Source organism: Lathyrus oleraceus, chromosome 6 (assembly GCF_024323335.1).
Source record: "Lathyrus oleraceus cultivar Zhongwan6 chromosome 6, CAAS_Psat_ZW6_1.0, whole genome shotgun sequence".
Classification (NCBI taxonomy): Eukaryota; Viridiplantae; Streptophyta; class Magnoliopsida; order Fabales; family Fabaceae; genus Lathyrus; species Lathyrus oleraceus.
In genome coordinates this window covers 117,323,541-117,341,256 of record NC_066584.1, presented here as the reverse complement: position 1 = coordinate 117,341,256, position 17,716 = coordinate 117,323,541, and the positions used below count along the sequence as shown (strand labels likewise).

General features: G+C 29.7%; 1 protein-coding gene across 1 annotated transcript; it reads left to right on the top strand.

Annotated features, from left to right (window-relative positions):
* The first annotated feature begins 10,486 nt into the window (after positions 1–10,486).
* Positions 10,487–12,265, top strand: LOC127097971 (probable polygalacturonase At3g15720). Its single transcript, XM_051036471.1, has 7 exons — positions 10,487–10,534; positions 10,627–10,764; positions 10,963–11,139; positions 11,217–11,424; positions 11,538–11,619; positions 11,726–11,834; positions 11,939–12,265. Exons 2-7 carry the CDS (start codon positions 10,708–10,710, stop codon positions 12,263–12,265), a joined length of 960 nt encoding a protein of 319 aa, XP_050892428.1. The 5' UTR covers positions 10,487–10,534; positions 10,627–10,707.
* Positions 12,266–17,716: the final 5,451 nt, after the last annotated feature.

Sequence of the window (17,716 nt, the reverse complement as noted above, 5' to 3'; positions counted from 1 at the left end):
TCTATATAAATTTTTTGTATTCGTCAGCATTAACATTAGTTATAACTACTTTCTCCTCCAATTTGAATACTGTGAACATATTTTTATAAGTGTAAATAAATAGTATAAACATTATTAAGACCAATCTTGATATAGTTAATCATAAATTAAAATTACTAAATTAAGATTATAAGTCAACTATGATAAAAGTCTTATACAAGAGAATATCCTTACATAAGCAAAAACCTTGCAATGAACACACCTAAATACAATAATGAATTTATCAAGAAAATAAGATTCAAAAACATTAAAAATGAAAAAAAAAATCACCAAATCATAAAGTTACAAAAGATCGCGTTAATCTATACATACCATGGTACATAGAACTCCACTGGAAAATTTTATGTTTCATCTTAGAGAATCTTATCAAAGTTATCGGGGGAGAAAACTACCACACTAGATAGAAGAGAAAGTATCTTCACATCAGTACGTATATTAACAAAATATTTTATACTAGTGTCTCCAAAAGATCATTAAACAATTAATAAATAAAATTAAAAATTAATAAAAAAGAGAAATTAACAATTTCAAAATAAATAAAAACAATGATTAAAAAATGAAAGAAAAATATTAAATCTTTAATTTCATTTTAGTTTTATATTTTCTATTAATCTTTAAATAGTTTAAATTATAAAAATTTATCATAAAAAAAACTAGACAATGATAATTAAAAAAGTATAATAAGGAAGATTGAACTCACAATATTTACCACCATATTTGTTTAAAAATCAATCTTATGCTATTTGGCAAATGACAAATTCATGTTAATTATCTATTTTATAATTTATTTAATATAATATTAAATATATATTTTGCTTTTTTTAAAACAAAATGAGGCCCTTTAATTTGGAGGCCCTAGGCTAAAAGACGTCATGCCCTTGCTCAAGACCGGCCCTGCTTACATTGGTAATAGATTTTTCATTAAATAATGTGACATTTCTGACTTTTCAATTCAAATTCAAATTAAATCACAATTATATATTCAGACATTTATTGAGCTACCACAAATTACACTACAATTAACATATTCCCGCTACCAAAATTTAGTCTATTTAAACACACCATCCCAACTTCATAACACATTATTTTTTGTGAATATATTATTGCGATTTTGAAAAGATCTATACTATCAAATATTACTGTGAGTTTGACGAGGGTAGAACAGAAGAAGACAGGGTGGAAACAGTAGAGGAAGAATAAGTTCAAACGAAAAGAAAAAAGTCAATCAGACAAATCAACTTTCCTTGGAGATCCACCGCGTCGGAATAATTGTTCATTGTTTAAACATCATCTCCTACCTTCCTTTCTCACTTGAACATGTTGATGGCACCATCATCTATCATCAACTTCAATCCGTAATCCACCATCCTTGATGGTCATCAAGCCACCGCGTCTCACCCTTGTCGGACTACAATGCCCCATACCAGAATTCCACCATTCACCATACCTGACTCAACCATTGTACAATACAGAACCGCCAGCGAAAATTAAAAGGTAGTTTAAGTTCGTTTGTCAAGTTCATAACTGTTATGAACTTGGATGGATACTTGGCATCATTATTATGATCATATTTTCATTTATTTCCATTTACGCATACAATGCTATGGCGGATTGTTATAGATATCCAGATCCAATTGATGGAAAAGAATTTATACTTATATGCAAGTTGTGCATGCATACCTTGGTATATATATCATCATATTTCCGTTTACATAATAGAATAGATAGTATTAAAAGTGGTTCCACATTTATGTACATCACTTCTTTATTAAGGATTTCATTGTTTGATGCAGACGGAGTCATGTTCTTGGCTATTGGACATGTTGTCTTTATTTATGAGTTTTAAGGGAAGACAATTGATAGATTAACCTCAAATATGTGATTGTGAAACTTTAAATTTATCGTTGTTGGAGCTAATCCAAAAACAATTCTGGCTAACATAACCAACAAGTACAACCAAAGTACCAATTTATAAATGGATACTGACTTATATCAATTCATTTATTGCGTTTGAGGATTCCAATGGAGCAATTTTCGATTTCAATTTTACTAAGGTAAAAATTTTCGATTCAGTCTCTTTGATTCGGTCTATAGTGTTTATTTGTTGCTGTATTTCATGATTATGGTTTTGTTTTTGCTTATTTTTGTGTAATGATTGAGAGATTTATATTGTAATGAACTGGTTTGTGTCTTTAATATTTTATTCATTTTAGTTAATTGAATCAATTGTTTTTTTTTTGTATTTATAGATCTGGTGATTTTTGGTTTGAATCATATAATTTGCTAAGTTATCAATAATTTAAAAAATGGTATGACTTTATTTTAATGAAAAATAAAATTTTATTTCTACCATTATAATATAATAAATAAAATAAACTTTTATTAAATAGTAATCATGAAAAATAAATGATGATTGATAAAAATTTATGTACCTAGAACATTCAGATTAGAAAGTTTTTATATGCATTGCAATAAAATGGAACACATTTAAATTAAAAATATTACCATCTATTTTAAAAAGTTTGGCCTCTATTAATGGACAACCTTAAAAATTATAGTTGTTATGAATGTAGAATATTTAATTACATAATTAAATATATTTTTAATCTTCAAAATATATATAATTGGTAAATAAAAATTGAAGAAACATTTAGTTATAAAAATAGCAAATTAAAACAAAATATTTTTTTTTAGTTTTATAATTTAGAAATTAAAAAATTAATTTATAATCAATTAAACATAAGTGTTCAAAGTAAGTATTTATACGGAGTATTTTTTTCGTAAAGATTCATTATTTTAGAATGTCTCTTTTCGTAAATATTCATTATATTAGAATTTCACATTCTAAGTTAACATTCTTTTCTCATTTTAAATTGACATTTTTTGTGTGGTTAATTTTTAAAATTTATTAAAAATTTGATCATTATAACTAATCATGACATTAAATCTATAAAATAAATCAATTAGAATGACCAATTATAACTAAATCATCAATTTACTTTTATTTATATTTTAAGATTATTAATATCAAATTTTGAGCTTATTAAACAATATAAATTGTTAATTATAAATTATTCGATTCAATTCAGTTAACTATCTGTTGATTAATTCCATTATATAAATTAACAATATTTTTAATTAAATTAACAATAATTTAGAAATTATACCCTGATCTTTCTTAATCAATTTTTTTCTTCTTTTTCGATTCCTATTTTAATTATTAAATTTAATTAATTGTAATAAATATACTATTAATGCATTTTATTTTTATGTAATTTTATATTTGTAATAAATTATAATAATTTTGTATTATTTTTAATAATAAAGAATTCTATTTTGATTTTGTAATTTAGAATTAAAAAACCATTTCATAATAAATTAAAAATATATAATTGAAAAACTCAAAGACTATAATGTAAAAAAAACACATATTAAGGTAAAAATAAAAAATAAAAATATGAATAATTTAAAAAGTGGTATGAATTTATTTTAATGAAAAATAAAATATTATTTCTATCATTATAATATAATAAAAAAACTAAAATTTTATTAAATGGTAATCATGAAAAAGAATGATGATTGGTAAAAATTTATGTACATAGAACAATCCTATTGAAGTTTTTTTATATGCATTGTAATAAAATGGAACACATTTAAATTAAAAATATAACCATCTATTTTAAAAAATTTGGTCTCTATTAATGGACAATTTTATAAATTATAGTTGATAGGATTATTTCCATCTATCAATATAATTATTTTTATAAACGGGAATAAGTTACAATTGTTTTTATAAATGAACACACGTGATCAAGACGCTTATAAACAGGAAAAAATTTACATGTTGATACAATTATTTTTATAAACGAGAACACATTATCATTATTTTTATAAAAGAGAATAAGTTATAAATATTTCTATAAACGGGAAAAATTCAACTATTGATACAATTATTTTTATAAACGGGAATAAGTCACAATTTTTTTTATAAATGAACACACGAGTTCATGGAGCTTATAAATAGGAAAAGTCTACATATTGATACAATTATTTTTATAAACGGGAATAACTTACAATTATTTTATAAATGGGAAAAAATTATAAATACATTTAAAAATGAGAAAAAAGTCTATTGTAGATACAATTATTTCTATAAATAGAAATAAGTTATAAATATTTTTGGAAGAAAAAAATCACAAGAGGATCAAAGGCAGGAAAAAATATCATGGTGATAATTCATATAAAATATTGAATTGCATTTACATGTTTATCTTTTTAATATTATTTTGCAAACATTTTGATTAAGTGTAAACTAACTGAACATTCAAATTTTTTTTTAACATTTTCCAGCTGAGATTGTTAAGAATGATCTACGTGCAAACCAAAATGTTTCAACCTTGATGGACTTTGATGAAATGGCGTACTATGACTGTGAGATTCTTAAAGGAAAAATATCATATACTAAGATGTATCTTGGAAATGGTTGGTATTAGTATGCAAAATCCAAAAAATTTAAGATTGGCGATGTTTTGATTTTTCATTACCGGTCTGCTTTAGAGATGTTGTACGTCAAGCTTGTCAGAAATCAAAGAAGTAGGATTGGTGGAAGTAATGTATGAAGATTTAAGGTGTTTTGTCTATATCATTTAAGTGTTTAAATGTTTGTTTTAAGATAAGTTATTTTATTGTTCTGCTAGTAGTTTCAAATTTAATGCCGAGGTTAATGTTTATGTTTCTCTAATCATATAATTTAAGTAATATGAATAATAAGTAATATCAAAAGTTGCATAACTGAAAAATAGAACGGTATATTTTTTTCTTCGAAATTTCATATTCAAATATAAAAAACAAATAATCTAACAACTTCACAAAAAAAATAGACATAATGTCTCGCACGGGTCCTTTACTAGCTGAGAAATGGGATTGGATTCTAACGTTTCAGTCTTTGGCCAATTTCATTAGTTATAATGCTTCCTTCAATCATAACGGGCACAAATAAATTGTTGAAATATCAAACTTGATTTCGACTTAACCTTATTATTTGGCTTTTTGGGTTTTATTATTTTGAGCTTAGATAATGTTTCTAGAAAACTCTTGTAGTGTTTGGAGTGTCTAGATATTTTTTAGAATTGTAATATTTTCTAAAACACTCAAGAAATTTCTAGAGTTGAGAACTCTCTAGAATTAGTGTGTCTATAGTTCTCCTTAAAGTACTATAAATAGAGATGTTCTACACTTTTATATCAAGCAAAAATACAAAGTTCTTTTTTCCACAAAGAATTCTCCTACCTATCAAGATTTTCTTTAAGCCTCTGATATTTCAACACACTTTTCCTAAACACAAAAGGCTTTATTTCTAATAAAGTGATACTAAAGCTTCAAGATCCTCAAAAGATGGCGAATGAAGGTTTCTCTTTCCAAAAGTCGATGCTCACAAAGAACAACTATGACAATTGGAGTATCAAGCTGAAGGTGATACTAAGAGCTCAAGATGTGTGGGATATCATTGAGAAATGATTCAAGGATCAAGATGAAGCCTCGCTAAGCCAAGGTATAAAAGAAACATTCAATGGGTCAAGAAAGAGAGACAAGAAAGCTTTATTCCTCATTTACCAATTGGTGGATGAAGATACATTTGATAAGATCTACAACGTAATGACGACCAAAGAAGCGCGGGACAAACTTCAAACTTGCAACAAAGAAGTGGAACAAGTAAAAAATATTCTTCTTCAAACTCTTAGAGGTGACTTTGAATGTTTAATTATGAAAGAGTCTAATTCGATTGATTATTTTTCTTGAGTATTGACTGTAGTCAATGAACTTCAAATAAATGGTGAAGATGTTGATGAGGTTAAAGTCATGGAAAAAATACTTCGCACTTTAAATCCAAGTTTTGACTTTATTATTACCAACATTTAAGAAAATAAGGATTTAAAGACCATGACTATTGAGCAACTCATGGGCTTCTTACAAGCATACGAAGAAAAACAAAAGAGAAAAATTTAACAAAAGGAGGCTATGAAGCAACTACTACAACTCAACATAAAGGAAGCAAACTATGTGAATTACAAGAGCTAAATAGGACGAAACCATGACCAAGATTGTGGACGTGGACGAGGACATAGAGGAGAAGGAAGAGACAGTTACAACAACTACTCCAACAAATTCAACATTGGAGAAAGAAGTTGGAATCCACAAGAAACAAGAGGTCGTGGAAGAGGAAATTCATGGTCGAGGTGCAATAAATCACAAATCAAGTGCTTCAACCGCAATAAGATCGGTTAATGCATATCTGAGTGTAGATTTTCGAAGAAGGTTGTGGAGAAAGCTAACTTTGTATAAGAAAAAGGAGGAAAAGAAGAAACTTTGTTACTCGCGTGCCAAAATACCGTTGAAGAGAAAATAAAAAGTACCTTGACATCGGCGCAAGCAACCATATGTGCAGCGATCGAAGCATGTTCGTAGAGATCAATGAAGTGACAACTGACAATGTCTCATTTGGAGATGACTTAAATATATCAGTAAAAGAAAAAGGTAAAATTCACATATGCTTGAAGAATGGGAGTCATCAATTCATATCCAATGTCCATTATGTTCCTAACATGAAGAATAATATTTTGAGCTTGGGACAATTATTAGAGAAAGTTTATGACATCCACTTGAAAGAACACAGTCTTTTCTTAAGAGATTGTGAAACAACTTAATTGCTAATGTGCCTATGTTAAAGAATATAATGTTCCTCTTGAACATTCAAAATGATGTGGCAAAGTGTCTCAAGGCTTTCTATACCGACTCTTCGTGGCTATGACATCTATAATTTGGACACCTCAACTTCGGCAGTCTAGAACGTTTGTCAAAGAAGGAGATGGTGAGAGGCTTGTCGACTATCAACCACCCACACCAACTCTGCGAAGGATGTCTAATTTCGAAGCAATTCCAGAAAAGCTTTCCAAAGGAATCAACGTCAAAAGAGACAAAACCGCTAGAAATCATACCCTCCGATGTCTGTGGACCAATCAACCCAAACTCTTTTGGTAAGAGTAAATACTTTCTCCTTTTTATTGATGATTATTCTAGAAAAATATGGGTTTATTTCTAGAAGGAGAAATCAAAAGTGTTTGAAAACTTTAAGAAGTTCAATCCTCTTGTGGAGAAAGAAAGTAGTCTTTCCATTAAGGCCATGAGATCTGATCGAGGAGGAAAGTTCACTTCAAATGAGTTCCATAAATATTGTGAAGACCATGGAATCGGTCGTCCAATAACAATTCCAAGATCACCATAACAAAATGGAGTAGCAGAGAGAAAGAATCAGACCATACTTAACACGGTGCGAAGCATGCTTAATAGCAATAAGATGTCGAAATAGTTTTGGGCCGAAGTAGTGGCATGTGCGATTGACCTGACAAACCGTCCCCAAACAAGAAGCGTGCAAGAGAAGACACCACAAGAATCATGGAGTGGAAGGAAACCCGAGATCTTTCACCTCAGATTGTTTGAAAGTATTGCCTATACCCATGTTCCAGATGAAAGAAGAACAAAGCTCGATGATAAAAGTGAGAAGTACATATTCGTGGGTTACAACTCAAGCTCCAAAGGGTACAAGCTCTATAATCTAAATAGTGGAAAGATCGTCATAACCCTTGACGTGAAGTTCGAAGAAGAAGATTGTTGGGATTAGAGTGTTCAAGAAGACAACTACAATTTTCTTCCTTACTATGAAGAAGAAGAAGAAGAAATGGAACAACCAATAATAAAGGAACATATTACACAACCTTCCTCATCGAAATCAAGGTTTGATGAAACAAGCTCAAGTAAGAGGACACCACGACTAAGGAGCATTGAAGAACTTTATGAGGTAACTGAAAACCAAAACGACATTAAACTTTTTTATCTTTTTGGTGATTACGAGCCTCTAAGCTATCAAGAAGAAGTTGAAATGTAAAGAGGATAGACGTCATGGACGAAGAAATAAAGTCAATCAAGAAAAATATATGTGAGAACTTACTACACTTTCATGAGAGTACAAAGCAATCAGAGTAAGATGGGTGTACAAGGTGAAATTGAAGTATGTATTGTCTCGAGATCAAGTTGCCGATATTTTTACCAAGCCACTCAAGTTGGAAACTTTCATGAAGTTAAGGAGTATGCTTGGAGTCACAAATCAAGTTTAATGGGGAATATTGAAATATTAAATTTGATGTTTTTTAGGATTGGGTAATGTTTCTAGAAAACTCTTGTAGTGTTTGGAGTGTCTATATGCTTTTTAGGATTGTAATATTTTCTAGAATGCTCTGGGAATTTTTAGAGTTGAGAACTCTCTAGAATTAATGGGTCTAGAGTTCTCCTTAGAGTACTATATATAGAGATGTAATCCTACACTTTTGTATAAAGCAAAAATACAAATTTCTCTCTTCTACAAAGAATTCTCCTACCTATCAAGTTTTTCTTCAAACCTCTAATATTCCCACACACTTTTCCTAAATACAAAAGACTTTATTTCCAACATAAATATCATAGAAGATTGAAAATTATCAAAATAATTTACATAGATATTAAATACTCCCTCCATCCCAAATCAGATTCAAACAAATGCATACTTAAATTTATAGTCAGCACATTCCTGATTCTCATATGGCTACGTACTAGGTACACGGTATTGGTACTAAATAAGACATTTAAAAAAAAAACCAAGATATGGGTATGCAAGTATAAATCCATATGTGCTCTGATTTCTCTCAGTAGAAGATGAAAATTTGGTTGTGCAAAGAGTTTCAATGCATTGAATTGAAGATTATAGATTGAAGATCCATAAGTTATCCACCATTCATTTGGTTTCAAGATCCGTTAATCTTGCAACGAATCAAATTGATCAAATTCTACATTAGCACTTGAAAAACCCATTAAAAAAAGTTTAAAACTATACCATTAAAAGATAAATAAAAATCGAGTTCGCTTACTCAATATCTATCGATATGTACTCGTCCCGATACGTGTTCTTTGTCTAAAATGAAATACTCCATGCTTCACAAGTCCTTCCTGTATCTACATATTTGAACTAAAGAACAAAAGATACGCAAGCCAGAGAGAGAGAAAGAGAAGGGAATCAGAATATGTGACGAGGCCTAGAATTAAACAAGTTAATGTAGTTCATATGTTGACCGGAATTAAGGATCTGGTCTAATGTTTGTGACTTAGGGCTCGTAAATTTGAACAAGCAGATTCAAACAAACTCAAACAAAATACTAAAGAATGCCATTAATAGGAAAAACTAGTTTAGAGTCCTTACATACAATTTCAAATAGCGAAGAAGCTTGAAAGTATGCGAGAGAGTATTGTGCCTCTAAGTATCTTTGTCGAAAACAACGACGCAGATCTTTATTCATGTGTTGGTTCATGGTCTTCCTGGCAGATGTTTATACACCCATTAGTATAAAATTATAAAATTGCCATTGTATTTGTATTTGTATTTGTTTTTACACCCATTTTTGATAAAACGGATGTAATATCTCAAACTCTATTCTATTTTTTATACTAGTGTAACATGATTATAACATAACAAAGCTACATCTCATGAAATTCCCTTAGTTAAACGGATAACTTTGTGAAGACGTACTCATTAGTATAAAATTGATTTCAAATCACATGCCTTATCATTAATTATTAATGATAAAGGTATTCCTATTTTAAAATCATCCTAATCATTCCATCATTACTTCTAAGTACAGTATTCACTCTTGAGGCCAAAGGGGTGTTAAGGCAATCTTTGCTCTATGAGACAATGCATACATCACTATGATTCAACTTAATTCAATTTAATATTCTCTATTTTACTTTCTATGGCATTTTTATAACTACTACCCGTGATTTTTCCTTCTTTTTTGTAGTCACTTGCTCTTCTCTCCCTCTTTCTATGACAATTTTTGATTCATTAGACTGATGTCATTCCAAATATATTCTTTGCTTTAATCTTACATAAATTACACTTAATTAATATTTATTGAATCCATAATTAATATCTTCATCAATTTATATCAATATTAATTAAAAAGGATGGATGTGGACAAAATACTACTGATAACAAATATTTGACATAAAGACAATTCAATAACTATTTCAAATTTTTTGTAATTTCCTTGTCACCCAAGAATAATTGTTTTGTTTGTAGTTAATCCTATAGACATAGAAATCCTTACAATTATTGGTAATAAGTATGATTTCCTCTACTATTTTCTCTCCTCCAATATATAAATAATTGTGATTTCTTTAATTTTTATTAACCAAGTGTTCTAGCTTAACACAATACATTATTCTTGTTTTAATAAAATTAGTTTTTCTTCTTATTTCAAAGATGAAAAGCATTTTTTCTCTTCTTCTAGTGTTTTGTATTTCTTCACTTAGTATGTGCTCTACAATTGTAAATCACAAACAAGGTGGCAAAAACTTTAATGTCGTTAATTATGGTGCCAAGGGTGATGGATATACAGACGATTCAAATGTATATTTTCGTTATAATTTATTATTTTTACGTGCATTTTTTTCATATATATTATTTCTTATGATACAATTATTTACATTTTTATATAAAAGACTTTTCTGAAAGCATGGGAAGACGTGTGTGGTACCACTCAGAGCAACCCAACACTTACAATACCTCAAGACAAAATATTTATGTTGCAACCTATGAAGTTTCAAGGTCCTTGCAAATCTAAAACAATTAATGTTGAGGTGGGTTATAAATTATTTAATGTATTTAGTATCACTTTTCTATGTGAAATATGTCTATATATATATATATATATATATATATATATATATATATATATATATATATATATATATATATATATATATATATATATATATATATATTATTTTTAAGTATTTTAATTAATAAGAAAGTATTATTGATATTTAATTTGACAGATAATGGGAACTATCACTGCTCCCAAAAATAGGAAGAGTTGGAAATGGGATAATAAGGATAGTGAATCATGGATTGCATTCTCTCATGTGAATGGCCTTGTTATTAGTGGAAAAGGAATAATTGATGGTCAAGGTAGTTCATGGTGGAAAGATGTTGGTGAAGGTGATAGACCAACAGTAAGTTAGTTACATGTTAATAATAGTCTTGGAATTAAGGATTATATTTAATAATTTGAAATAACATGTATGTGCAGGCTCTTCGAATTGTTGGATGTGAAAATATAAAATTAAGTGGTTTAAGACACATCAATAGTCCAAGAAATCATTTAAGTATATCTTCATCTACGGGTGCTTTAATCTCCAATCTTCATATGACTTCTCCACAAAATAGTCCTAATACTGATGGGATTGATATTTCATCGTCAACCCACATAGTTATCCAACAATCAGTCATCTCAACGGGTTTAATCCTATATTATTCTCTTTTATTATATATAGTTTCTCATTTTTTCTTCTAAAATATTCAATTAATGAGATGTGTTTCTCATTTGTTATTTAATTACTATTTATTATAGGAGACGATTGCGTTGCTATTAACTCAGGTTGTGAATTCATAAATATAACTGATGTTTATTGTGGACCTGGTCACGGCATCAGGTTAGTTATTAAAATGATCTTATAATTTAATTTTTACTTTGTGTAATTATATCATTGATATTGGTTTAAACTATAAATATTTTTGGATGTTTTGTTGAATATATAGTGTTGGAAGTCTTGGAAAAGGTGGGAGTTATGCTAGTGTAGAGAATATATATGTAAAGAATATAACATTCACGGGAACAACTAATGGTGCTAGAATCAAGACATGGATAGTAAGATCTGATTATATTTAACTGGATAATTAATTAAATTAACAACTATATAGTTTTAATTTCACAATAAAAAAATACAAATTTTAATGTTTTGTTTGATTTAGGGAGGATCAGGATATGCAAGGAAGATAAGTTACGAAGATATTAAACTTTTTGGTGTGAAGAACCCAATTATTATTGATCAACAATACGATCCTTATCAAGGAGAAAGCAAAGCTGTGAAAGTGAGTGATGTTACTTTCCGAAACTTTGAAGGAACTGCAGACGATGAGGCAGCAATTGAATTGAAATGTGACCGTATTGGATGCACTAAAATTATACTAGAAAATATTAAAATAGTTGGTCTTCATGGAAAGAAAGTATATGCATCATGCAAATATGTAGAAGGGTCATGCTCTTCGTGCACACCAAATGTCCCATGTCTTTCTTGAAATTATCTAGGGTTAAAACTTTTAGGCCATAGCTTGGTATATATTAATTAAAAGAATAACTTTTGATTCTTAAATTTCAAAAGAGGGTCAAGCTATTTCTTTGAAAAGACATTATTGTCTAAATAAAGAAATAATACCTATGTATGATATTTTTAAGAAATAATTTGTTATGTTCTAAGAGTGACATTATTTAATTGACTATTTATTTTGTGGAATTACTATGTCTAAGCACTACTTTGTAGGATTCTTTATTTGAATTTTTATTTTTATTTTTTTTTAGGAAAAAGTGATATATTTGTCTCTCCAAGTCAAATAATAATAATGGAGTTTAATTGAAATACACTGACAGTGTAAAAAGATTTTACACCATCAGTTAATCATAGACGTCGGATATTGAAAGAAATTTGACTTTTATTTTAAAAATATATAAAGTAATACAAACGGATGATGATGATGAATCGACGGTGTAAAATTTTTTAGACTGACAGTGTATAGTAATTAATCTCATAATAATTAATGAAAATATAATATCCAACTTTTATATTTTATTTCTTTCACAATTTTAAATAAATTCACAATAAGTTATTTTACATTATTTTTTTTGTATTTTGTATTGCAATAATTTCACTAAATCGTAAGAAGGAATGTCCAGGAATATAAGATGCAAGCTCATTGCTTTAATTCTGTGTGAGCGTCTACTGTGGTGAAGACAAATAGCTTGATCCGCCATAAGGCAGACCATATATGAGTGACAGACTGCCCATTTGGATTTTGGCCGCCCAAGTCAACTCCCATTGCCCGTTTGTATTTTATGGATGTCTTATTCATAAATGTTTCTCTAAATTCATAATTGTTAGAAATAATATTAGTTTATTTGTTACTAACAAATATCTAAGGGTGTGTTTGTTTCAAATTTAGAAGTAATATTCCTTGGAATCTTATTCCCATCATTATTATTACTTGGAAAAATATTATTACCAAGTGTTTGACAAAAACTAAATTTCCTAGGAATATTTATTTAATTTAAAAATTATAAAAAATAAAATAAATAAATAAATGTGAGTAGTAGTGGGGAGTTGTAGTTAGTTGAACTTTATTTCCATGGGAATGATGGATTCCCACTTCCCACCCTTTAAATCTTGGAATAAAAATAAAAGAACCATGTGTAAATAAAATTCTTGGGTAAAATATGCCTTGGAATAATTTTTTAAAAATTGAATCAAACATGAATGTTGCATTCCCATGACAACATTCCCAGGAATATTTTTTAAAACCTTGAAACAAAACACATCCTAAGAGTTAAGAAGTTGAATCAGAAATATAATCAAATCCTTAAATCAAGACTATTTATGACTTTCAAGAAAAATCAATGAAGGAAAAAATCGTATAAAACTTTAATGAGTTAACTCAATTAATTAAAGATGAAGGTATAAGCTCAAAGCTCGAAGAATTCTCAATAACTTCATCAAACTCCTACAAAATAACTCCAACAAAATAAATTTTCAAAAATAAATTATTTTACATTATTTTCTTTCTATTTTTTATTGGATTAATTTCCTTGAATTCTAAGAAGGAAGGCTCAAGAATGTAAGACACAAGTCCATTGCCTTAATTTTGTGTGAGCGTCCACTGTGGGGAAGACAAATAGCTTGATACACCACGAGGCCGCCTAGATCTTAGTGATAGACCATCCATTTGGATTTTGGTTACCCAAGTTAACTCTCATTGCCCATTTTACTCAATAAACATGGGAGATGATGTGTTCAAGTAGCAGACTATTAATGCCCAATCAAGGAATGTTAATCACCTCACTAGATTCCAGGGAGTCTTAATCCCCTCTAGGCCATATTTCCTTGTCATGGAGTTAGGGAAAGCCACTATCTAACATAGGCCCAAGAAGCCTATATAAATATACCAACATGAGGGTTGAAAGGGAGGCCAATTTTTCACCTAAAAATAATACTTTGAGCCTCTCACCTATTTGCATGAGTTATCCCTAACCACTATCAAAATACCCTAAACACCACAAATAATTCTATAAACTTAGGGATATCCTCCTTGTGCGGAATCATGTGTTTGAAGGTTAATTAGGAAGTGATCAAGCAAGTCATTCCTAAACCTTTCATGGTTAGGATGATGAAAACTCAAGAAGATATATCCCTCATGATAACTCGGGAAGATACATTTATGATAACTTGAAAATAAAGCATAAATCCAAGCAATTACTTCACCTATCTCAAACTGTCAAAGATATAAAATACATTTTTTTCTATATCCTCTCTCGGAAGATAGATGAACTAGGGTTTAATAATCTCTGTAACTATCCTTGGATGATGGAATCTAAATTGAAGATATCTCAAACCTCATCTTCAATAAGACTCAAGAAAGTGCTTATATGATTAGTGTATTTGGCAAAGTCTTGAAGCTTCAGAGTGTGAAAGAGAAAAAGCTTTCATAGTCGTGTTTGAGAGATCATTGTTTTGTAAAAAAAACAAGGGTGTTATCGTAGATTAATATGGATAAATTACACAATCACTCAAACCTTTTTAAAAGCCTATATATCTCAAATAAAATAACCTAAAAATGTTTTTTAGCATAGCCAGATGAATCACGAACTGTCATGATGGTTTGGACATGTATTTTGAAATATCCAATCGATTGGAGCATATTCTCAATCAATTGACTAAGTAAAAAATAAGTCCATAATCGATTGTGACAATGTTGTAATGAAGGGTAACGAATATCTATCAAATCTTTTCAAAATGGGGATTTATAGTCGATTATTTAGGTAGTTCAATCTATTGGAACATAAAAGTAGCCATAGACTATTTCCTTTCTTGTACCAACCTTTGGCATATAAATAAAGGTTTATCTCTTCACTTTTTCACATCCAGAAACGTGGCCTATCTTACAAACACTCTCTCTAAAATATTTTTATACTTTCTCTCACTTTAATTTAGCCATAACGCTTTGAGAAAGTCCTCGTGTTTAAGTGAGTAAACTTGTTCTGGAAAGGGGTAAAGTTTTAAATTCACCAAGAGTTATTTTTACCTTGGTTGAATATCTCATCCTTAGGAAGTGTTTGTTTGGATTCAAAGTAAAACTCGTTAAAAGCTTTGTTTAGGGATTTTAGTATTAAATTGATGGTTGGTCAATGAGCTAAACTACTTAAGAAAAAACTCTTTTTTTTTATTCTTGAAGACAACTAGTGAAAAATAATCTCTTCGGTTCGTGAGCTCAACCTGGTGTAAAATCTCAACTTAGTTCAAGATCAGCCCGGTGTAAAACCTCAACTCGATTCGTGGTATTTCAGTGTAAAACCTTGGTTCAGTTTGGAGGATATACAGTTCAAAACTCTGCATTGGTTTGAGACTAGCCTATATAAAATCTCAAGGTTTTAGCTTGGAGACAAACTGCTCGAAGCTTCATTTGTATTTGGAAGGAAGACTAACTACTTCAGTCCAATGTTCATTGTTTGGTAGGAAGTTAACATGATACTTCATTTTTCGTGGTATAAGGGGGTTCATGAGATTAACCTACTAAAAGCTCATAAGCATTAATGCATACTCTTAAGATCAAGTCTTGGGGAGAGGAGTAGGTCACTTCATTTATATTGAACTTCTATAAGTTATATTGTCATCTATTTCCCTTATATTTTTACTTTATGTATATTTTCTTTATCTTTACTTTCAGCTGTTATATCCAAACATTTTACTTAAAATGTTTTTAAACTCTAAAATACAAAATACTTTTATTTTAAACTGTAGATTTTCAACCCCCCCCTTCTTGTGTGTGGAGTCGCATGTTTAACAAGTATCATCAGAGCCTAACTCTTGTTCAAATATTAACCTTCTCAAGAGGAAGATGACTTCCAACACTTTTTTAACAAGATACATTTCCTAAGCACACCTTCACCATTTAATGGTGATAGGTTTGCACTATGGAAAATTAGATTTAAAATCTCCATTCAAAGTCTTGATTTATAATTTTTGGAAATGATAATCAACAGTCCATTTACTCACCATATAAATTCAGAAGTGGTAGATAAATCAAATTTCCTTTGGACCATAGAGGAAATAAGAAATTTTGAAATTGATTTCAAAATAAAGTTTTTCTAGTTACGTCTTTAGATGATAACAAATTCTTTTATGTTTATAATTGGAAATTTGCCATGGGAATGTGGGACACTCTTGAAATGATATATGGAGTTTCTCCAAGTATCTAACAAGAGCGAATGAACACACGAGGTGAAGAATATGGATGTTTCATTCATAAATGTTTCTCTAAATTCAGAATTGTTAGAAATAATGTGATTGAGAAAAACTCATTAACATGAGCTTAAGGGGGAAAGTCCTGAACATGTGTTTAAGAAAGGAAGTCTTGAGTTGGGTGCTAGAGCATTGAAGTCTCATTCTTGCGAGCAAAGTAGGAAATTTGGGTTTGGGTGACTGAGCAAGAAGTCCTTAACATTAGCTTAAGGAAAGGAAGTCCTGAACGAGTAGTTTGGGTAAGGAAGTATCAATCTAGGTGATTGAGCATGAAGTCCTAAACGGGTAGTTTATGCAAGGAAGTCTGATGCTTGAGGGCTTGAGTAGAAGTCTATTTCCGTGGAATTGAGCAGGAAGTCTTAAGATACTGGCTTAAGCGATTGTAATCAGTCAGATTATAGTTAAAAGCTCTTGTGTTACAAGATGATTGGACTACTCTCGATTTGAGAGGAACCAGGATATATTGTGTGTCTATTTATTTACTTCTGCATTTATATTTAATTGTGCAAACGAACTCTGAAATCAGACTCAATTTTTATTCGGTCTCTTACTCATATCAAAATCGAAGCATGAAACTTTAGGTTCTGAAACAGAGTTGAAGAAGAAAGAAGTAAACTTCTCACTTATGATACTTACTCTGGTATTATACTTTGAACATGGTTCAGTATCTGATGTTCCAAAATCGGAAGTGAAAAGAGAATTTTTAGTCATACACAATTCAACCCCCCCCCCCTTCTTGTGTATTTTTCGGACCTTCAGTTGGTATCAGAGCCCGACTGTGCTTATTTCGCTTAACATTAAAACATAAAAGATCCGGTGAGAAAAATATACTCAAGCAGCAATTTAGCTTTCCTTGCAGTTTCCTTCATTTGTTAAAAAATGGAAACTATTGAAGGAAAAAAAGTTGAACTGAAGGAGATCAAAAAACTTGTTTCTTCTGTAAGTCACTAGTTTTGTGAGTATGAAAGGATTTTTAATCTTTAAGACTAACTCGTGGGACAAGTGTGCTTGTTGAGGAAATCAAGAAACCTTTTTCTTCCTTAAGTCATTTTCCTTGTGAGTATGAAAGGATTTCTTAATCCTTAAGACTGACTCATAGAGTAAATGTGCTTGTTGCAAGAATCAAGTTTAATCTTGATCTACTTATTTAAAAGGAAGACTGATCAAATATCCAGATTCTCAA

Excerpts from the sequence above, each read along its gene's own strand:
- LOC127097971 (XM_051036471.1), top strand. The coding sequence starts at position 10,708 with ATGTTGCAACCTATGAAGTTTCAAGGTCCTTGCAAATCTAAAACAATT. Across the intron at positions 10,765-10,962 it reads CTAAAACAATTAATGTTGAG|ATAATGGGAACTATCACTGC; the intron begins GTGGGTTATAAA and ends TTAATTTGACAG. Across the intron at positions 11,140-11,216 it reads GTGAAGGTGATAGACCAACA|GCTCTTCGAATTGTTGGATG; the intron begins GTAAGTTAGTTA and ends ATGTATGTGCAG.